Source organism: Toxotes jaculatrix, chromosome 1 (genome assembly GCF_017976425.1).
Source record: "Toxotes jaculatrix isolate fToxJac2 chromosome 1, fToxJac2.pri, whole genome shotgun sequence".
NCBI classification, from domain to species: Eukaryota; Metazoa; Chordata; class Actinopteri; family Toxotidae; genus Toxotes; species Toxotes jaculatrix.
In genome coordinates, this window is record NC_054394.1 from 24,040,598 (window position 1) to 24,064,594 (window position 23,997).

General features: G+C 40.0%; 1 protein-coding gene across 1 annotated transcript; it reads right to left on the minus strand.

Moving 5' to 3' along the window:
* Positions 1 to 47: 47 nt before the first annotated feature.
* Positions 48 to 23,246, minus strand: ly75 (lymphocyte antigen 75). The gene is made up of 35 exons (XM_041048001.1): positions 23,011 to 23,246; positions 21,279 to 21,650; positions 20,005 to 20,178; positions 19,609 to 19,770; positions 18,343 to 18,462; positions 17,311 to 17,451; positions 16,245 to 16,448; positions 15,801 to 15,952; positions 15,522 to 15,629; positions 14,911 to 14,999; positions 14,511 to 14,680; positions 12,800 to 12,999; positions 12,522 to 12,664; positions 11,976 to 12,054; positions 11,652 to 11,723; positions 10,926 to 11,049; positions 10,579 to 10,614; positions 9,864 to 10,033; positions 8,355 to 8,410; positions 8,158 to 8,234; positions 7,788 to 7,924; positions 7,102 to 7,210; positions 6,749 to 6,909; positions 6,140 to 6,269; positions 5,606 to 5,826; positions 5,346 to 5,508; positions 4,976 to 5,140; positions 4,743 to 4,865; positions 4,152 to 4,337; positions 3,810 to 4,033; positions 3,407 to 3,614; positions 3,018 to 3,191; positions 2,812 to 2,928; positions 2,000 to 2,182; positions 48 to 1,700 (listed from the first exon to the last, which is right to left on the minus strand). The coding sequence occupies exons 1-35, from the start codon at positions 23,111 to 23,113 to the stop codon at positions 1,525 to 1,527; spliced, it is 5,229 nt and encodes a 1,742-aa protein (XP_040903935.1). The 5' UTR covers positions 23,114 to 23,246; the 3' UTR covers positions 48 to 1,524.
* Between the last annotated feature and the right edge of the window lie 751 nt (positions 23,247 to 23,997).

Here is a 23,997-nt window from a genome sequence, read left to right on the forward strand (position 1 = left end):
TTGCATGTAAAGAAGATTATATATAACAAGACTGTATAAAAAATAAGTCTTGGAAGACGGGTAATTTTATTGGAAGGACAGTATACCTGATTTGAGCTGACAGAAGAGTTTAGGATTGGCGTGCAAGCTAGAAAAAAAAAAAAAAACAAAAAAAAACACCTTTAACATTTGTTTACACCTTGGAATGGATGGCTTAACAAGCCATGCAAAAGCATTTCCACAAACTGAATGGAAAGCTCAGGCTTTTGACATTCAAACAACTCAGAGCATCTTTGGTTCATTCTGGTTAAAAAAAACAAACATATTTACAAACCCTTTACAGCAAACACCAGTGTAATTCAAACATCTTTAAAAACTCTTCAAACCTCATTGTGCTTGAACATAGTAATAACTGCAGCTTCACGACATATTAAAGTGCGTTCTTGCTCAGTAGTAATGTGCATAGTAAAGTCAGATTAAAAAGTAGTAGAAGTAAAGTCAGGTAAAAGGAAAAAAAACCCCAGAAATTACACAAACAGGTGTCAGATTTAGTTTGAGGCTAAGACTGTGTGATGTACTTATAAAGCTAATCAGCAGAACTACTGATTTTTCTCCTTCATCATTTACACATTGACAACTAAAACATTCTTTTAGGTATTAATAAGTCAGCTGAATTAAAATAGGCCTCAACAGTGGTTTCTTCTTAAGTAATTATGTTAAAAGGCACAATCAGTGAGCTTTTCATCCATGACTAATTTTTTCGGCTTACTTAAAGGCACAGTCCATCCAAAAATACATAATTATTTTCTTGACCAGAGTACAATCACTCAGTACAAAGAGTCTACACAAGATCCCCAGACTTAAGTTTCCTCCTTTAGCAATTCTTTGGTAAAAATCTACTTCTAAAACTGTTCACAATGAGGTCTGGGCAGTATTCTGAGCATTTAAAGTAGAGGAAATATCTGGATATATAACAGTTAAAGTCAAACAAAAATAGGTTTTACTGTATTTTAAGGTGAACTGTCCCTTTAAAGATCTATGAATGTATTGATTTCTGTTATGCTGGACAGAAATCAAGCCTTCTGAACTTAAATTATGAGTTTGGAATTAACAATATAAATGGTATATATAGTATGAATAAACAACTGCAGTTTGTTTCTAATGCTTTGGAGTCACTTATATGTCAGTGCACTGTAACCCTTTCACGGCTGAATGGGAGTGTGAGACAGATTTTCTCAGGTTGTATAATTCTGTAAGTCAACTCAAAATCTTTTTACAATCTAAAAAACAAACAAACAAAAAAACAACAGCCTAAACTTACTGAAACATCCCATTAATGTCAATGATCAACGTTCACCAGACATGGCTGACGTTCATGAACAATATTTACAGTTTCAAATAATTGTAGGAAGTTTGCTAGCTTGACCAGGACAAATAAATAATTTAAAAAAGAGTGGAAGGCTGCATCTGATCTTGCTTAAAAGTACCAAAATGCACACAAGGCACACACATCAATACTCCCTGAGGCTGATTACTAAAGCAAGCTCAGTCAGCATCTGTTATAATACTGGTGGTGTCTGTCTCATCAAATGTCCTCTTGTAGCGGACGGTAGAAGAGAAGTGGGCTCTTTTCTTCTTATAGATGATGAAGCCGATGACTGCAAGCAGAGCGAGGAGGACCACGATGAAGAGACCCAGTGCTACAGGTGAGCCTGCAGGCCCTGATAACACACAAGTTAGTCATTTGTCGGTCGGTTTTGAGAGCTGATCAAAATGTCATCGCATTTGAGTTTAAACAGATGTTTTTCAGACGCTCAGTTCAGATGCTCTGTGTTAAGACAAACTTAGTAATGTAAAGAATATTTGTTTGAGCTTTAATATGCAAAACCGCTACTGTTGTCAGTTAATTTAACTAACTTTTAAAAAAGTGGAGCTTTGCTGGTTTTGCTGACTCAAGAAAGCAAATTAATGCATTTCTCAAAACGTCAAACTTCTCCTTGAATGCAGCTGTGATACTCACTTGCAGCAGTTTTGCAAACAACACGACTGTGGCTAGCCTTGCAGCTGACAGAATTCCAGATTCCTTCGTCTCCTGCCATCATGACGGCACAGTGAGATGCCAATTTCTTCCCAGCAGCCAAGGCCTCGGGCTTCCAGTTAGAATAAGCCATAGCCGAGCCATCCTGCCAGTGTAGAGGCTTACCTGAGAGGAAGAACGAGAGGGTCATGGCAGGGGAAAGGGAGAGGGACCATGGCACAACATAAATGTCCTAAACAATGTGTTTCTGTGTGATAATGACCGTTAATATCTGAGTCAAACAAAGAACACAGACAGATTCATTAAAACAACATTATTTAATCTGGCCACTTGGGGCAGAGCAACCAGCTGTAAGAAATACATTATACCAGGGCTGTTCAAACCGTTCCACAAAGGGCCGTGTGGCTGCAGGTTTTTGTTCCAAACAAGCAGCAGCACACCAGACTTGACTCATTTAATCAACTGATCTCAGTCTTCAGACAGCTGATTGGTCAAACTGTGTGCTCTTCATTGGTTGGAACAAAAACCTGCAGCCACACTGGCCCTTTGTGGAACAGTTTGGACACCCCTGCATTATACCATCCAGCAGACATGTAGTGGCATTAGCAGTTGTTTGGAGTATTTCATGTTTCATGAACTGAAAGACACTAAGATTATCCACAGAGCTGAAGGTGACTGCAGAATGGGGTTTCTCACTATAAGTGACACCTTTCAGATGGATACACAAGGAGCAGTCCTGTCGTCTGCTTTCTGCCACAGAAATGTTTTGCTCTATATCAAATTATGGGATTTACCTTGAGTATCAAAGTCCACCCCGAGCCATACACGCCCGGTGATGAGAGGGTCATCAGAAATGTACTTTGACACAAAGTCGTTCTCCTCTTTAGTTTTTATAGTCAGCAGTTCAGAATCTGTCCACAGAAAAAAAACAACTGGTTAACTTGCAGCTGCTTCAGATTAACACTAATTGTAACCCTTCATACACCAAACCACAGCTCACCCATGCTCTGACAGATGCTCTTAGCCTGCTCCATGCTGTACACACTGTAATTGTAGAAGCTCATGTCGAAGGCATAACAGTGATCCTGATGCTGCACCCACTTGGACGTACCACTGGGTACACCGTTGCTCTGAGGGCAGTGATTGGCCTCTGGGGCAACATGCAGTCTGGCTCCTGATTTATAACAACACAGAAACAAGATGGACGACGGTCAATGCCACTAAAGAACAACTTCAGTAACGTAAAGACGCATCACTTTTACACAATGGTCCAAATTTGCCATAAGGTGCTAGTTCTCCTCTGAATCACTTCTGCAGTAACGTTCCTTTTTCCCACATGAAGAAAGAGGAACGATGAGGCTCTATATAAAAAACAGATAGGTGTCTTACTCTGGGAAGTAGTGGTGATGGTGGTGGTGTAGCAGATGGCTCCTTCCGCCAGCCCAGTGCAGCTGGTCTTCTCCCAGGCTCCAGTAGAGGTTACAAGAACACAGCTGGCCTCTTGTTTCTTTGAGCCTGGGCCCTGCTTTGAGTCAGAGATGGTGTCTTTGTAGTCAAAGCTTGTTCCATCAGACCATTCAAAGGCTGAGCCGCTAACCTGCATGGAGGGAGAGACTGACATGTTAGCCCATCTGGTCAGAAGCTGAAGTGAAATTATGAGCCTAAAAATACCACGTACCACAATGTGAAAATAATCCATGTAAGATATGCTATTTCCTCATAAGCTCAATTATAATTACTGTATATAATTTTAAATATTTTTGCTCAGATTCTGGTCAAGTAAAGTTCTTACGTCCTGATTTGACAGGCCAATCCAGAGCGGGAAGCCGTCTGTCTTGGCAATGAGCTTCACATGTGCATTGTGCTGGATGTCATGGACACTCGCCAGGTGGCCTCCACGCTGACCACACTCTTCCACAGCCTGGTACCAATTCAACTTTCGAGCCACAACCTCGTAAGTTAAGTTACCATAGTGCTGAAAATCCATGGATGACCGGTTATACTGCTGTTTTGGTTCTTGGGAGAGGAGGATTAAAAACATGTTAAGATCATTTTATGCAAGAAATATTTCCAGTAACGATAATGAGAGTGGAGAGAGAAATATGAATTATGATGTCAAGTGTGATACACCAACCATTGTCCAGCTTGCAGGTCACAATCGTCCTTTGTTTAAACTCTGAGAATAAATTTTTGTTTGAAATGAGAAGCCAGTATCCGTCAGTAGTGAGACCAGCCAAGAATGGTCCATCTACATTCGGTCTGCCTTTTACCCAGTTGGAGTATTGGACATTTGTGCCATCATACCACTTCATCTGGTTATCTAGAGCAGAACAAAATAAATTCATAAATAAATTCACAGACACAAACACATACACACATAAGGACTAGTACCAATATCAATATACTGCACATCTTGATACACAAGCCTGAAACGCTGCACAAGTTAAAATTATTCTCATACTACACTACAGTAATATATAAAAATTAAAATTGAAAATTAAACTGACTTAAAAGGTTTTAAGTTAAAAAAGAAACAAAAAAAAAATCCATTAATGAATAACCTGGGTTTATTATCATGATCTTTATCAGAGGAAAAATGTGTTGTACCCTAAAAATAGGTAGTGTCATTTAGTGTTCACTACATGTAGGCAGAGGTACCAACATGCAGTGATCACAGATACATCTAATCAACAGAGATTTGCTGTCAAAGTAATAAAATACCAACCGTTGTCATCTTTAAACAGCCCCAGCCAAACAAACCGGGCCAGGTTTTGGAATGGCAGGAGTTGCTCCTTGATAAACTCGTTCTCCTCTTCATTTCGGATCGTTAGGATCTCTGCATTTGGATCTGAACCATAATTACATCATCATTAGCAACTTTAGCATCAGTCTGTTATAAGAAGTTCCATAAGCAAGCCTCCACATAGCAACATGTACCCAATTTTGTAAAATTCTCACCAAGTTTTTTGCAGGTATCAGGAATCTGTCCTTGGTCAAGCTGGTCCCATCTGGTGGAGACCATCTGGAAGGAGTAGCAGTTGTTCTTGAAGGGGATCCAGTTTGGACCATTGATCTTATGGGGGCACTTCACTGCAGCATCCTCTGGTGTAGTGATGATCTCTTCTGTTAAGAGTAAGTTAACATATTTATTTTTACACTTTCAAAATGTTAATACTTGTAAGTATACTGATGCATGCCAAACCAGTAAAGTTTTTTTGTTTTCTTTGTTTTTTTGTTTTTAAATCAAATATTCCTCAGTTTTGATTTTACAGACTTGGCCAAGTCACAATCTTTTTTCTGTTTATCCAAATTCCATTTCCTCACTCACTGTGTGGTTTGTGGCAGATAGCACCTCCTAGCTCCTCCTCACACTCGGTGGCTTTCCAGAAGCCATCGGTGTCCAGGTAGACACACGAGCCACTGGTGACATCAGGAGACCACCGGCTGAATACAGTGTGAGTGTGGTCAGTCCAGCGGTAGTGGAGTCCATCCTTAACGCAAAACAAAAGACAAACGAATCTTGTAGAAATGTATTATTTAAAAAAAAGGTCGATTTAAGGGTAGATTAAAATACGTTCGTACACTTACATCTTCGCTAAAGAGGCCGATCCACATGGGCTTGCGCACACGGCTCACAAGCACAGTGAGGGTGGACTGGAAGAAGGTGTCAGCCACGCTCACCAGGTCCATGCTATTATCTCTGCACTGCTCCAAGGCCTCAAACCAGGTGAGATTTTTGACAAGCAGCTGGATGGTGTGGTTGTTGACGAGAATGGGTTTTGTGGGGACTTGGGGCTCCTCTACTTTATCTACAATGAGTAAGATAATTAGAGAAGAATTAGAGAACATCATCTCATGAACGCTGTGCCAGAGATCTGCCTGTGTTGCTGCAATTCCTTGTTCCTTTTTCAGAGTATTTATTTGGGCATTTGATGCATTTTACTTACATTTACTGCCCTTTCCAAATTATTTTCCAGGGTTACTATATCAGGCATCAAAATCTATACTTAATCAAACTTTAATCAACATAAAGTTTAAGACTAACCTAACTTGACTAAGTGTCAGTTATAGAGCAAAATCTGGATAATGAAGTAGCATTACGTGTTAGAAACAGTGACTTACCTGCATAGTGTTGGCAAATGCCCACATTTCGAAGCTGTGTGCAGGAATTATAGTCCCAGGTTCCCAGCATGGCAGAGTTGGGGTTATTGATCATAAACACACACAAATCAATACTCTCTGGATCCCATCGCTAATAAAGAAGGGGAGAAAGTACATACAAAATTATGCTGTGCATTCAAATGAGTTTAAACCTTTTTTCTGTTTGAGATGTTCCTTTATCATGGGATATCATTGTCCAGTGGTGACAGAAAAGCACATTTTGTATTTATATACAGTCTATGTGATGAAGATATGTATGGCAAAGCAAAACTCACTTCTCATGCTCTGAGGTCTACATTAAGAGTCCACCAATTTAACATTTCACTATTATAATTTATTATAATAATAAATGTTGACCATTAAAAAAAAAAGCTAAAATTCTAAGCAGCAGAACCAGAGATATTGCCTTTTATATTCCACACATTCTTCTTCCTTGTCAAAACCTGGCGTCTTGTGTTCTTTAGGTCCAACCAACGCAGACTCGCATGACATCACTTGAGGCATGCTGTTTATTTCTGATGCGTAAAATCAGTGGAGTTGAATACAGACGAGAAGTTAAGGCGAACTTACATTGACGAGTATAGCTTTGTTCATGCTCACAAGCAGTGAGTTGAAGTTGACGTAATCAACTGGGGACTGGTCCACCCATTCAGGGACGTTGTGTCTGATTTTCAGACCAACCCATACCGCTTCCATGTTTGTCATGCTTGGCAAAAGTGTATTGATGAAGTCTAAAAACACACACATATGGTACATGAATTTTGTGATCTTCAATGGAGCGTGCATTTTGACTCTTGGAAACTTTTATTTCTTATTTGAGCGACATAAGAAAAGTTATTTAACATCATCTGAGTCATGACAGGCATGTTAACCATAGTTGCATTGTTTATTAAACACAGAACTAGAACAATATCAGTCCTCACCTTGTTCCACTTGATCTGATACAGTGACCAGGGTTCCCCTCATTGACTGGCATTCCTCATTGGCAAGCTTGAATGTCAATGGTTTTATGCTCTTCATCACTGTGTAGCACTGAAAAAAAAAAAACACCAGCATCATTATTACTTGAACATTTATTCCTCTCGGGTCCTATTTTATTGTGCTACACTGTATTCTATATCTGAAAGTTGTAAATTAATTTTTTTTGTGTATCCGTATTAAATACCCTGCACTGCCATTTTGAAGTCTTGTAAGTCTCAAGAGACTTCCTCGTTTAATCAGGTACAAGTAACATAAAACATGAGATGCACAGTAGGCAGATGCCACACATATTCTGAATTTAGTATTTGCAAGCAATTTGTTTAAGTTGGTGTAAATTAACAACTTTACAAAGAAGCCATAGCGTCTTCAGTTCTACTGGGTTAAATTGAGATTGTCTATGTTAGATGAGGGAGGAAGTTTTTCTACATGAATTACAACTACATGAAGTATAAAAATCTCTTCACCCTCTTTGCTTAGCCCCACAATCTTAATCTCTTAGTTTTAATAGTAGTGCCATCTAGCACATTCACTCTAGGATTGTAAGTAAAAGACCATAAGAGTTAAGGAGTTAATCTGTTTTAAAGTGTCATGCAGTGTCAAAAAATGTAAAGCTGATGAAGGATCAGACCTTATTTCTGAAGGGCAGAGACTCATTTCCACAGGGCAGGCCTCCAGGCTGAGGCTCCAGAGGGTTTTTCTCCACTGACGTGATGTTGTCTCTCTCACACACAAAGGACAACGGATGCTGGCAACTGAAGTCATGGACTAAAAGTAAACATATGACAGTGAAGGTGTGTATTAGCAAAAAAATAGTGTAAGCGTGCTTACTTTGAATTAGCCGTCTTTGTTAGGACTTACAAAATTAGTTTTCTTCATAGTTTTCTTTTCTGATTGAGTTTGACTGAGTCAGAAGTTGTTTTCTGTCCAAACAATGTGCTATTTTAAAAAATATCAATAATCTTACTCAGTTGTATAGAAACACTATAATGTTTACTCACTTGGTAAGACATTTTCAGGACTAATGGAGATGCATCTGCCCAGGAAAGCTGAATGGTAAAAGTACATCTGGGTGTACCTAGAACAAACATTATTTCAATCAACATTTTACCACACACAGTATACACAGGTACAAGTGCCATGAACATCTGCCTGATTGTGTTTGTACAACAGTATGTGCATGGTTGTATTGGCTTACCATACACGTTGAATGAATGCATCGACCCACCAGTTTTGCTTAGGAGATCTTGAGATCTGTTCAAAACATAAAAGCTTAAGTCCCACATAATAAAAATAATTATATAATCAACTTTATTGCCACTTGTCTCAGAGTTTATGAAGTACTTCACAAAAAATGAGAACTTGTCAGTCATTAAATCATAAGGGCATCCATCGAGCAGGCAAGGAACAACGAAAAATAATTATAAAAAAAATCACTGAAAAACATGAGATCATAGAATTAAATAACTATGATAACACAAGGCATTTAGGAAATCCATCCAATGTAAAGTGCTTGATTATACTCTCCAGTGAGTTAGTATTGCACTTCCATAAAGTTGGAAGACTCAAAATAGACTGAATAAAAACAGAAGAATTAAAATTGATGCAGCGGCGGTTGAGCTTACCTATATTTCACATTTTTAGAAAAGTAAATTCAATGGCGAGTTGCAATGAACTGTGAAGTATGTGGCACTAAGCTTTTATGACAGTGATGACTGTCAGTAGCTTGGAGGCAGAGTTTTGTTCAACTTTACACTTGTTTATTGTATATTTTCTATTCTACTGTTTGGCTGCTTCCAGTTATATTCTTATGAAAAACCTGTCAGCTTTCCATGACCACAACATTGTGGAAAGAATTTACTCGGTTCAACAAATCAAGTACAGATGCCCATGGGAAAAGAAAAATGTAAACAGGGGATACCGCATAAAGAGAGAAAAACAAGCCGGGGAATTACAATTTATTTTAAGTCCAAATGAAATAAAAATATAGTCATCCCTTTTGGCTGTCTAAAATGTTCTCAGTGTGTTCTCAAAATGCATTGTTAATAATTTTGCATTATTAAAAGGAAGAAAAAAGGTCTTTAGGGAAATATCAGAAATACTTTCCGTCTCAGCTGTGCCTGGCAGGCTGGCTGAGTGCCCGTGCAGACAGCGTGTTGTTAGCATGTAGTTAGGATCGCACCATCATCACCAGCACAGCTAGTGCACGTTTCCTTGGAAAACGTTTGTTTGGTCTCGTGTTAAACGTGTTCATATATTTAAGGTGCAGGAAAAAACATGTGATCATGTTCCTGCAAAGAGACTTTAGCAGGAAAACTAATGTAGCTTGTTGTTCAAAGTCTGTGGCTCTGGTGTAGCAGCTGTTGTCTGGCTCAGTGTGGCCATCTGCTCTTCCCATGATACAACACTGATGCTACTGCTTTATGCAAGTTCTGATTGGCTAGAACGAAATAAGGTCTCTGCCTACGTTGCCAATACTGTAAACTTCTGAAACTTGCATTTACTTTCTGTTAGACTTTAAATTTGGCCCTTTCTTACTTAACTGCACAGGTATTAATGAATTGACTGTTTGCTAAACTCCGCCCACAAACACTGATTGTCCAATCATAGCACAGCAGCCATAACTAATTGTCAACAATGACTGAGGGGAGAGGGGCTCGCTGAATGGTCATCATTGCATGGCCACTTAAACTCTCCTTTCACTTACAGTTTGCAGGTGCTGGTGGATTTGATTGGCAGCAGTGGAGGTGGTTGGTGAAGCCAGTTTGCTGTTATTCCTCTCGCAAAAGAGCTTCGCCTCCGCAAAAGTTAGCTGAGGCTCCTGAACAAACCAAAACTCTGCTCCATCTATGAAGATAGAGGTCTCATGGTACCCATCTGAAAGGCACAAGAAACGGCTTTAAAATCCTGACATGTTTTATGCCGTGACAATAGACACATTCCACGCAGCCATATACATGCACAGATGAAATGTTTGTTACAGGATTTCTGTATCCTTTTGTGTCTCTTTTAGTCTGAGGGGCCTATAAAATGAGGAGTGGGGCGCCATTTTACATGTCTATGCCCAGGGGTCTATGGCCTCATAATAAGTCCATGCTGGAATCCAGATAAGCAGCAGACAACTGATGGATGTATTAACTAATTACAAAAAATAAACAATTTGTTAATTTCAGTTTTTGCTAAGTTCAACACAGCTGTAAATGAAATTTAATACCTTCTGAGGTCCATTATGAAGGTACTGAATTCTGTGTTTTTAAGACTTTTCAAGACCTGCAGATACCCTGCACCAGTAGTTTGTCCAAGAAAAGAATATGAATCAAGCCATGAATCTGGCCACTGACAGATCCAAATTACAATGTAAACTTAAGATTCACAAGATAATTAGACTTTGAGCAAAGATTCAGGAAAGATTTGGTCATTACCAGGATTGTACCAGTCTGGATTCTCTGGTGTCTTTCCTGTTGAAGCATGGACAAAGAAGGAGTCAGAAGCAGAATATAAACAACAGCACACAAGCCACAAGCTAATGCATGCATCCCCATAGATTTATATAGGGAAAAAGTCACATTTGGGAAAATCTCTTTCTTTACTTCATCACTCTGTTAAACAAAAACTATACAAATAACCCAGCTACTGTGTGGGCACATAGTGACATTACAAAACCCTTTAATTAAGCAGTCTTGATGAGACATGTTCTTCACAAACAGAAAACAACCTTTGCTTTGTGCACTCATACACTACCCAGTAGTGCTTAAATGTGTAGTCTTACCGCGGGGTATTTGGCAGACCCACTCTAGCCTGGCATCACAGTGAAACGGTGTGGTGTAGAAAGGTGCTTGATGAAAGTCAGGGTGAGGTAACATAAAAAGGTATCTCAAGGTGCTCTTCGTCGTCTAAAGAGGACACAGATTGTTCACACAAATGTCAGAAAATATACAAGAACAGAAGGTTCATAAATGGGACATTACAGATCTTGTTTCTCCCTGCAGTTCAGCAACAGTTTCAAAAGAGACTGTCTCTCTGACATTTACCAACTGAGACAACCTAAATGAGAGCAAAGGTCATTGTCTGGGTAATAAGAAAAATGTGACAGTGTCCTCATGACACTCATGACACCTCATGAAAAAACAAAGCGGAACTATAGCTTTGACCAGCTGTCAAACTGTGTTTGTTTCAATACAGAATGGAGGAAATGAAATCACAGAGTCAATGGAGGCGGATTTCGGCCATAGCTACTCTCATGATTCCCACAAACTACTGAGCAAGTGGCCTTGATTCTCAGAACAAGCCGCACAGTATGAACGACCATATCTTAAAACACTAAAATGAAAGCAATTGTGGAAAAGAACAAGCATAAAGACAAGCTAAGAGTAAGACTATAAATTAAATAATACATATGTGAGTATGGAAATGGAGAATAGGGGCAGCACATATTGTTTATTTACCCCTGAAAGTCTCCATTTAGTTTAGTGTAGTATAAATCTACCCAGCCCACCTTGAATGCAGCGCAGTCACGATTGTATGCATAATCCTCGTGGAACTCAGGGCGTAAAACATCCACAGATACCTGTAGTGGATACATTGAATAATCAGACTTCACATTCAGAACTAAGTGCAGGTCTGTCCAAAGCAGATATGGTGTGATTGAGACAAACAAAGGAGCAGTTTCAGCTGCAGGCTTATAGACGTGAACAGTCATTTTAAAAAGTCATTTCATAATTACAGAAAATCTTAAGATGTATTCTGTATGTCTTTTCACAATATATTAGGGAGGGGTTTAGGGTTAGATTTACAATACTGTTCTCTATGCTGTACTCACAGGCCGGCCATCGCTCCACTCCCAGGAGCGATCGGATGGATTTCTCCTGTTCAGGCCAACCCAGAAGTACCGATTATCACTGCAGCAAGAACACCAGACATGACAATTAATTGAAAAATTTTCAGAGAAAAAGATCATTTAAAAAAAAATCCTCTAAAGCACTGAGAAATGTCAAAGGGATGTTGGGTTTTTATTTGTGGATTAAAAAGAGCAACTTGTGAGTCAAGAGATGGAATGTGTTTACTGTAATGTTCAAGTGAGGTGCTGAATGTTTACGTAAAGCAAGAGAGGAGGCTGAACTCTGAGGTATGTGCCTATGAAAACAGAATGACATGCTGAGCATTCATCTCTTTGTTAAGTGACTGGTAGTGCCAGTCTGATGGAATGTGTGTGTCCGTAAAGACAGAAGCAATAACCAGTTCTGATTTGTTCACATCAGGATGTTACAAAATAAACGATGGCAAATACAGTCATGCTAATAATGCTTCAAAAAAAAAAAAAAAAAAAAAAGGAACACATACAGTACTTGTGTGCATGTGTGTATACCTGATGGTTTCTCTCATGATGCTGTGCAGGGTCCTCATCTCAGCAGAATTTGTGAAACTAGGCAGGTTGGCTCCCAGAGCCTGGCAGAACCTCTCAGCCTCCTCCCAGGAGCGCTTCCTGCTCAACCTCTCTTTATGAAACACCTGACAAGGTGAAACAACAGCTCACAACAGCTACTAAAACACTACCAGTAAAGTAACAGACCAGAGCAGATATTAAACATTGCCAATTCCGATAGTGGATAATAATTTTGAATTCAAAGACACAGTCACACACACCTTGTAGCAGTATTTGATGTTTGGTCCCGACACCCATCCCTGAGGACAGGTTGCATTGGGATTCAGCTCTGGCTCTGGGGGTGGAGGTGGACTGAGGTCTGTTTTGCAAATGGTGCCAGCTTTAAAAACGGTACAGTTCTTCACCTCCCATTTGCCAAAGGGTTGTCCGGTAGAAATCACTGCACAACCTCCATGCAACTCTGAAATACACATGCAGATGAAACACTAAAAAGTTAAATCTATTGTTTGAAATTTATAATATAGTTGCTTTTTTGGAGCATATAAATTACACTTTATATAACATATACATTAAACTGAATATCTGGGTTTTGAACTCTTTATTGGACAAAACAGGACATTTGAAAACACAACCTTGAGCTTTGGGAAAATGGGATGGATACTTCTCACAATTATGCTGAAAGTAGCCATTAAAAGATGGTAAATTATAGCCATAAACAGTTGCACATGGTCAGCAATAATACACAGATAGGCCGTGGCATTCAAATGATGATTGACTGGCACTGAGAGGCCCACACTGTGCCAAGAAAACATTCTCCACACCATTACACCATTACACCAGCAGCAGCAGCAGCCTGGACTGTTGACACAAAGCAGGTTGGGTTCATGGTCTCATGCTGCTGATGTCCTGTTTTGGTGAGCCTGTGCCCACTGCAGCCTCAAGTTCTGTTTTTTGCTGACAGTATGGTAGAATGAGGATATATGGTAAAATATTCGGTGTGACTAACAAATGGTAAACTGTTTGATGTGACTGTGTTTGGAAACTGAGAGTATCCAGTGTTCAGACAAGATGCATGTTTTGGAAAGAGAATAAGAGGAAACTTAGAAAATGAGCTCGCCATTTTCTTGGCAGGGTCACTTTCTTGGAAGGAGGTGGAATTAACAGGATGTTATTGACAGTGAAAAAATCTCCAAACAGGTTGTGATGATAACAATAAGGTAAAAATGTCTGGCCTGTTATGACCTTGGAGGTTCTTTTGCAAATAAACCCATTTCAATCCACAGGTTCAGCCTGATTTGCTTCTTTTGGAGACACAACAGAAATTCACATTGCTGGCAGGATTTGTAGAAGAGACGCGTCTGTTGGCTGCATCTTGAGCTATGGGCAACACTGACACCGCAGATGCAACCAAAGGTAGGCTTTTGCCATTAATTATGTGCAGTCTTGCCTGGAACCCAACATAATCTTCTTTTGTTGGAGCCCATCCGCTTAAAGGTTCAAAGTGTTGTGAGTTCTGTTTTTCTGCTCACCACCACTGTAATCAGTGGTTATCTAGAGACTGCTGTGTGTGAAAATCCCAGATCAGCAGCTTCAGAAATTTCTTAAACCAGCCGGCACCAACAGTCACACCACAGTCAAAGTCATGGAGATCACATTTTCTTCCCTATTCTGATGTTTGATGTGAACATTTACTGAAGCTCATGACCTGTATCTTACTCATATGGTTCCCATTTTTGAATTTGAACAGATTCTGCCCCTATCTTGCTATTAATATTCTTGTTACTAGCAGTTACTTGTCAAATTAGTAAATCTAAACCTAAACCTACACACTAGAAGGAAACACAATATTCTGTAAAAAGAGGTTCAGAATTACACACACCACAGTGCAGTTCTGTGTTATGACATGCCTAGCCCTTTGCTATTTCTGTATAAGGTAGAGAGTGGAGCAGAAGCCATGTGGTTTTTACTAACCTGGTTCAAACCATCCCCAGTTGGTGTATGTAACCAAGCCTGGGGACCCGTCCTGGCTCAGCCACTGGAATTCTCCTGTATTCTTAATGTCCTGCAGGCCTATCCAAAAATACCGAGGTTCCTTGCTGATGTACTTTGCAAGCAGGCGGTTGATAAAGGCCTGCTCAAACCTGGAACGAATGGTCAAATATTAGTGACTTTTTCCTGTCCAAGCATAGCACAACTAAAACTGTGTTAAAGAAGCATGTGTGACGAATGAGCTACAATCTGCCTCATTGTTATAAAATTAGAGGTTTTCTTTTTAAATGTTACCAGAGAGTATTCATGTGGGCAGTGACTGATCAGTGTCAGTGTGTATTTCTGGTCAAATAGCAGGGTCACCAGCTTAACAGACTCCTACCTGTTTCTTATTGTGATGTTACAGTGATCTTTGAAGGATACTTGTTCGTCGTTAACTTTATAACAGGCGTTGCCGTGTCTCCTCCAGCCCTGGGGGATTGACAGCATTATGACTTAAGCTACATTCAAAGAACAAGGAAACATGGCCCAGTTTGTCAGTTTCAAGCATAGTTCTATTTGTGATACACATACAGTTGTCTGTGTGTGTATCACTGTAGCTCTGCTTTGGTACTGTACTGAGGTCACATTAGTACTCATGAATTTTTCACCACCACACTCAACTATGATGGTTTCATTTTTGCATCCACACATCTCTTCCGTTCGTGCAAAAACCGCCAACACAGCTAAAGATCTGCCCTTGAACCCTTTATGACCAAATGTCAGCTGAACTCAACAACAAGTAATTCTTAAAGTACACACTCACCCTAAATGACTGCTTCATTCTCTCTCACAACGTTATGATGACTGCTAAAGTATGCATGCAGGTTGTGCACATGATATTCATGTGTTTAAGGACACATATTACTTCCAAACATAAATGTAAATAAACAAAAATATTACATTTGACCAAAATTTTCCCTTGGAAATTTGGGTCCTGTAGACAATACTTACATCTTCAAAGCGACATCTGGTCTGGGTCACTGCTTCCCTGGTCTCGCCTTTTGTCTGACACATAAAAGGTAGACTCTGCATACAGCTCCCGACTTTCCAACCATGAGACTGTGGTGAACAGACACAGGTTTGATTTTGCAGGCCTCATATTAAGAATAAACAAACTTTGCAGGAAACACACACACAACGTACAAAAAGGGTGAATACCATACAGATGGGGTTACAGACAAATGATTGCCCTCAAAACACACACACACACACACACACACGTACACACACCTCTCCCGAGTAGAAGATACAGCTGGTATCCTGAGTGGGCTGGACTGGTTCATTTGGGCCCCAGTATGTGAAGGTGACGGGTGCCTGGTCGATCCACTTGAAGGTCGTGGGGTTCATGTCCGTCCCAATGAGACCGATCCACACTTGCAAATCTAATCATCAAGTATTTCAAATCAAACATCTAGGACAGCTGTGGTGAGCATATTCTAAATTTAATCCTCATTTCCATCGTGTTTAGTAGCACAGGTAAAGAAAATGAGGCAGTGTGTGTAAATTAACTTGTTTCATGGAATGCACAAACTCCATCTGACTGTTGAAAGAATATTAAACACAACTGTGAAATTTGTTTTAGCAGGTATTTTTCGCTTGTTCAAAGAGAAATGAATACTTTAGTACTCATTGCCAACAAATTCTATACTAGAAACTTGAAGATGAAAGATTTACCTGCATGGAAATTAGTGCTGATCATCTCTTGGCTATCAATGGAATGGAAGCTGGCCAGGGAGCCTTCTCGTCCTCCCTCTGTTGTGTTACAGTACAGCTGGGCGTCTGTAAAGTTTCGTGGCTCATCCTTCATTAATTTGTAACACCAGCCATTCCATGGGATCCAGCCTTCCGCACACACGGTTTCTTTATACACAGAAGGCTCTGTAGAGAGGGAGCAAGTCAGGTAGACGCCATGAATGGACATCAGGCCAATTTTATCTATACATCCCAAAATCCCAACTTTGACTCAAAGGACTTTCTAGTCTGTACAACACTCTATCATTGGACCCTTAATTTGAATGAGAAAAAACCCTTTAATAGGGTAAAAGGAAAAAAACTGAAGAGCAACAGAGGTGTGATCTCACTACAGCATCACCTATTGTGTTCATAGCAATGTTAGCCTCACTGATGGGAGTGTGGCCTTCATGGATCCTGTCACTTCATCCATCTGTTGGATCAAACCAGACACTTAGGTCGTGTTGGATGTATCCTGCAAAACTTCTAGAGCAGTAGCTTTGTTTTTAGCAATGGCTGAGCTTTATGGAGCTCAGCCACCACTTTAGCGCAGACTGAATTATCTTCACAACTATCGGGTGGATTGCCATGAAATCTGCTGCTCTGGTGATTCCATGACTTTTCCTCTAAAGCCACCACGAGGCTGACATGTGTGGCTTTGAGTGAAACAACTATGAGATGGATTGCCATGAAATTTAGTACAGAGATCCATGTCCAACGGATAAATTGTAATGTATATATTGTGGTTTATGACCAACACAGTGTTAACAACTGTTGGCACTACTACTGCTAACATGATAGGCACTATAGGCACGACTACTAACATGCTAACATTCTCATCAGCTTCAGCTATTTATTACTAAGTAGCCAGTGTTAGGATTGTAACCATTCACAACCATGACCATTAAGCCAAAATGCAACCTCGCAGAGCTGCAAGAAGGGCTACAGACTCTCAGATATGATTCAGAGGGAGTACTCCTGCAGACAGTGAGGGCAGCAGTTAACCTACCTGTTGTTTCTGTATGAGAAGCATCGGAACTCTTCTTGCAGATGTATGGCAGCTTTTTGTTGCATGCCTCAGATTCAAAGTTGTGTTTGGAGTTCAGGACTCCACAGTCTGACATGCTGACTGCTGAGGTGGGTGGCATTCCTGTCAAACACATTCCCACACACAATGAATAAAAATAAAAAAATCACATACTGCATGTAACAGCAGAGCAGATGAGTAGCATTTACCAGTGGGTATCTTTCTCCGTTCAGCTACTCAAGGTTGAATAAAAAAAAACAATGCTGCAATACTGGTTAATCATAGTGCTGCTAGCAGCAACACTGACATGTTGTAAATTACAGCAACCACAAAGAGCCCATATCAGTAGAAACCCAGATGGCTGCACTATCCTCTCTGTCCACACTGCAGTGTTAGAACACCACTTTGCCTTTGAGAAGAAAAAAAAAACAGCAAACATATACAATAATCATATACAACATATACAATAACTAGAACAGAATATATAAAGCCTTCCATTCAGCACTATTAATGGGTTATTCAGCAACGCTAACAATACCAATGCCACACTGTGTCCAATAACCAGGCACAATGAGCTTCTTTAGCTTCAACACTGGCCTCATTGTTTCTCGGACTGACACCAAGTCACAGTTTATAGAAGGGCAGCAACAACAGCAGATCACAACAGGATGCAGATTTGTGGTGTTCTAGGAGAAGCAGGTGTTTCAGGCAACTGAAACTGGCGTACTGTGGTTTTTCAGGACCTACATATAAAGCTGAAAAAAGTATATGCATTTTTTTAGCAGTAAAAAGCTGGAACATTTGCTAAAGTTCAACAGTTCTGTTATTTTCTTTTTTTTACCACCATGCATTCTCACAATTATTACTATTACTATTATTATCATCAGCTGACATGTTCCTAAGATCACTGTGAATTCTTTTTTCCATTTACACAAATGTTCTCAGAAATGAAGTGAATATTAAAAAGAAATGCAGGGGAAAGAGAAAAGAGAAAAATGAAATTGGAATCATTGCCTTTTTCCCAGCGCAGGAAGGAGAGAGGGGAGCCATCTGACCACTGCCAGCCCTGAGACATGTCTAACTGGTGAAGGCCGATCCACATCCGCTCAGGCATTTTGTCAAGGCCATCCAAAACTGCACAATACAACACAGCACAAAGGGAAAGCACATTTGATAAAATTATGTCTATTTCAATATGAAGCATCAAGATCATACAGCATGTCATTGTGAAAACAACATAATAGAACGCAAACAAGGGGATTTACAATAAACTGAATAACAAGGAGAGAGAGGTGAAGAGTGGGCGAAACCTACAACAGTAAAGCCCCAACTGTAGTGACTGAGTGTAAGACTCTCAAGTATGTCTAAGAAGACGGAGGTGGAGGCTTTAAATGTCACTGATAGCACTTGGTTCAGGAAGGACAGTAAGGAAGGTTCAGGAGGGACTGCCCCAGTCACACTTCATTATCAAAGCAAGACAGTGTCCGACACAGCAAGAGATATTTTGAATCCAAGTCATTTGACATCCTCAAGACATAAAGGTTAGATAATAATTATGCACTCCACATAAACAAAAGACAGAACTACTGCCATGAATCTAAAGAAGTGTTATGACCTTCAAACCCAGTGAATAGATTAAGGAATGCATATTTGACTCTACAAGGCTGTTTATCATAAGCATGACATTGGATTTCCTGTTGCATGATAAACAAGATTGAAAAAAGGAGAAACAAGAACAAAAATAAGAAGAAAGAGAAACAGGGCCTGTCACAACATTCACACTTTCAGCATTTGTCAGTAGTCAAGTGCCCTCTTGTGTAAAAAATCTACGGTAACTGCCAAAAAAAAAAACAGAACCTATTTCAAATGAAAGTCTACAGATGATATGCAGAACATATGAGGCACTTATTCAAAGTGAGATCTAAGTGTTAATGAGGTAATGATGAGTGTTAATGAGAACTCACTCAAACAAATGGTTTGTGGGCATTGGAGCTGTGCTTTTTTTCCTTTTCTTTTACTTTCACATAAAGAGCAATAATCTCTCTTTTACAGCATTTAAAAGCCCTGCCAACTAAATTATTATTGTAGTTTTTATTGTTAGAAATGACGCATTCCTGTCATATCAGAGCACCTGATTGCACTGTTGATGACTCCAATATGGAATGAACCTGATGACTTTGACTACTCTGTGCTTTTGATTTTGGTCATCTTACAAGTGAACAGAAGAAGGAAGAGAAAACGAAAGGAGGTGAAGAATTGCCAGTAATATGTCAATCTTACAGGTTTTGGAGAAGAGAACGTCAGGCCCAGACACACTGAACAGATCTGCTCCTTGACTGCGACATGAGTCCAAAGCTTCCTGCCAGGTCACGGCGGCACTGAAAACAAACTCGTAACAGAATTCCCCTTCTGGCCCAGCAAAAAGAGTCTGGCATCCCTCCTCTGCAAAGTCAAAGAGACAGTGTGAGTTTGTCTGTCTGCATCTATGCATGTTATTCTGCTGTGTTAATGTTAGATGTATTGCAACAGAATTTATTACAGCAAAAAACAGGTAAAAAAAAAAACTTGACATTTCAGGTCAATAATATCATGTCTCCATATTCTGATTTGTCAAGTAAAAGGCCCAAAATAATGAAAGCAATGAAAATATTTTAAAAAAATGAAAGTGAAACATGCCAGGTGTTAGACAGTATCCCATTTTTTTCTCTTGGTCATAGTCCAAGGTGGTGCCACACCAGGAGAGTCCAGGGACATCTGTGTCAGGGAGGCAACCGTGATGCCAGCTGCCATTGTATTTGAAGGGGAACTCACAGGGACTGCCAGCAGAGTTCCCATTGAAGGTGTGGACAACTGCACAGGGAGGAGAGGTGAGCAGAGAGTAAAGTCAAAGACAGGTTGTTAATGTGAAATCAGGTCTCTTGTTATGTAACACCTGACCCTAAACTTATATCAGATCCTGTATGTTGGTAAAAAAAATAAAATAAAAATAAAAAAATAAAAATGGGGTGAAAGTGAAAAAGCTGAAATAACTTTCTATAGTGAAGAAATAACAAATGAGTGAAACAAGAAATTTAAATCATCTCAGTGCAGAATTGCAAAATATCAAATCATGGAAGATTTAACAAACAGTTTTAATCAATTTTAAATTATTTTAATTCTGAAAAGGTTATTTCAAGGGTTTAATTTTAAATTCCTGAGAAAAGCAACACTTTACTACAAAATACCACAGCTATTTTAAATGTGCATTTTAAGGACCTAAAATTGTTCAACAGTCAAACTCCTTGTCTACTCTTATAGATAATTTTGAATGCAATGTACAGAAAGCATAAATTTACTGCAAATTAACATTTCAACATATCTTTGAAAGGCACCCATACTGATGAAACAATAGTGAAAGTCAGCTTTTATGTTCACCACAACCACTGTATGCAGACATGCAGTGGGTCTTGGACCGCATGCACAATCATAATATGCACTCTAGGAATTCCCCCATAATTCAAAAGACACACATTCGAGTCTGATAATCAAGTTCCAGAAAAGTCTTTTTGTATAACCTGGAACTTGACGCACGCAAGTTCTTACCTGCCATCAAGAGGTAATAAGTCATGGTAATAGGGATAACCCACCAGCTAGGCTGCTTAAAATGTACTACAACCTGTTTGGTCATGTGACCAAACAGGTTGTAGTATGCTATACCTTAACATAGAATGGTGTAAAGACTGGACTTAATTTACATTCAATTCAGAAGGTGAATCCTCTGACAGAATTTTATGTGTTAAAGTCAACACAAACTACATTTAAAACAACTCTCACTCCTTGGCTTACATTTTCCTCAAGCATTAGTCAGTCCTCAGAGCATTATAATGGACTGCTTGCTGGACTTTTTGCTGTGCCGAGATCTATGTATCTATGTTTTCACTCTCAGTTATGAGAAAGGAAACCACACTCACCACGGTAAGGCCTCTGGCAGATGCTGTCCTGGGACCCTCCCCTTACCCAAGTATCATTAGTGTCACGTCTGGTTGCAACTTTGCCTTCGCTGACCGCCAGGCCCATCTGATAAGCAGTGTAAACAACCCCCTCCATGCAGTGCCAACCCAAATTGATGTCGGCGCCACAGTCAACCAGGGACAACGTCTTGGAGTGTACATCCAGTGCCAAGCAGTAGGATGTGGCCACATGGAAGAGCCGCTGACCAGAGCCCCACTTCCATAGGTGGGACATGCTGAGCGGATCACAGGTGGTGAGGCTCAGGTCTGCAGAGGCCCCTGTACCCAGGCACTTCCCTGTGCTTGAGTGCTGGATGGTGAAAGCATCCTTGTCTGCGATGATGGGACAAACAGAAAACACCTCAGTTTGAGAAAACACGACTGGCTTCACCTTGACATCTGCTCAAAGATCTGGACTTGGCTCTGCAATGAGTTTCCAGACTACAATGATAATGATTACTGAGTTTGTGTCAACTTTTTAAGGTCACGGAGGGAAAAGGCGCAAACAGTAGCTACAACACCTTTCAATTGCTTCATATTGTCAAGAGACTGCCGAAGAGATGAAATGAAGAAATTTGAAAAAGAAACTGACTGCTCATTTGTCACATTATGCCAAAATCCCAATTAAAATGTATAGCACAGCATGAATGACCTTAAAATACTTTTAAGCGCTAGCAAGAAAGCCATCACAAGAAAATGGCTGTGGATAAGTGGCTGCAACCAAAGATAGCTGGACTGTGTGCATAAACCGACCTTCATCTTAATACTAACATTTGAACAATATGTAAAATAGAGAGATAAAAACCGACTATGTACACAGTATACTGTATATGCCTTTTAAATGTAATCCATTACATACCTCGTTTTAATACCCCGTTTCTGTATTCTTGTACAAGTACTGCCCATGCCAACCCACTTTAGCTTTAATATGACAATAAAAACAACACCTGACACTTGACGGGTATTTTCTAGGGCTGATTCCAGTATTTTTTAGACTCACTATATTTAAATTTGACTACTTTTACCCCAACCAGTGAATACACAAATCAAGCATTTCAACCCCAAACTAAAAACCTGGGGGGAAATGTTGTTTTTTACGGCTTTGAAAAAAAAAACCATTTTGATCTTCCTGCTGGGAAATACATTTTTATAGCAGACATAAATGTATCTGCACAATATTAACCTGGGTAAAGAGATCTGAGTCATAACCACACAGGCTTTCCAAAATAGAAACCAATCTCATATTACAGTTTAGGTGTACAGGAGGCTGTGTATGTTCAGACTCCTCTGAACATACACAGCGGGTATCCTACATAATATGGGGGGCTGCTTAGCCATGTAACACATGACATACACAGAGCTATGGGGGAGGGAGGGATGAGTATGCAATTTGTTTGACCTGTCAGACTATGGTTTGGCATCAAAGGAACTGGGGGAGGGGAACATTATCAAACTACTAGTTAACTGCTGTTTCTTTATATGTGTTTTTTTTTTTTTTATCCTCCACTTGTTGGTCTCGCAGGTTTGTCGCTATTGTCCCCAAATTCACGTCGCGCTTGACGAAATTACGAAATTATTGTTGTTACCCCGCTGAGCCAAATGTTAGTGGCAGACATGGCTTCGTTATTCTTGTAAACAGTATTACTGAGGCAAAACCGAAAGCAAACTATGGGAGCTTGAAGTAGATACTTACCAAAACCCGTAACGTTAGCCGGTGAGCAAGTTGCCAAGAAAACTGTTGTCTCCAACACAGTCAACAAACAAAGGCAAAGTGTCGCTTGGGATAATCTCAGCATGGTCCCGCCAGAGTCTTTTAGTCGGATTCATAAAGAATCTGCCCTCCCGCAGAGCCGAGCACTGAGTTTATAACCCGACCGATGACTTTGCTCCCAACCGAAAGCGATCAGCTAACTAACCTAACCCACACCTCCCCAAGCTGTCAGCTGTGCTCACAGTCCCGCTCCGACAACACTTGTCAAGTGCGCAATAGACTAGACAGACGTTCGGGTTTTACCTACAAAATAAAACCTCAAAGAAACATTTTGTTTTTTTGTGCTTTCGTGTTTGTCTTTTGGCAAAAATTGGCTTCCATACATTTAAACCGGCTTAAGCCGCTGATGAAAATGTGTAAACTCTCACCTAAACTTATAGGCCAGGTGACTTTCTAAGTCCTCCTCTTTGTCATTGTGTTGCAGCTAACGCCTCCTTTGCTGTTGGCTAATGCTTTGTAATACGCAATTAGTTGGTGTCACCTTTTGATCCAGATATTTACATATTTTAGAAGCATGGGGCCCTTTTTAAGATTGAACGAGTTGTATGGACTCAGCGGCACAAAATGGACGGTACCTGCCCCGAGTGGCAAATTTAATGTACCACTTTGATTTTGAAGGCGAAGTTGGCGGTCTTCCGGTTTTTCCTTCGCATTTTCCGTCTCTGTGTTGGTGAGCGTCTTTCGCACGCGCTCGCAGTGTGGATATTTTGTCCAGCTACAGGCTCCACACCCACTCGGCAGATTCCGCCATGTAAAAGTCACGCATGGGAGTACCCCTCACAACTAACACCAGAGTATTGTTATGGTTTTACATGTGTACATAACAGTGGTTATGGATTATTAAATTATGAGCTCCCTTTTATCACAGAGTCAGATAAACAGTCTACACATTGCTTTCTCATTTGTCCA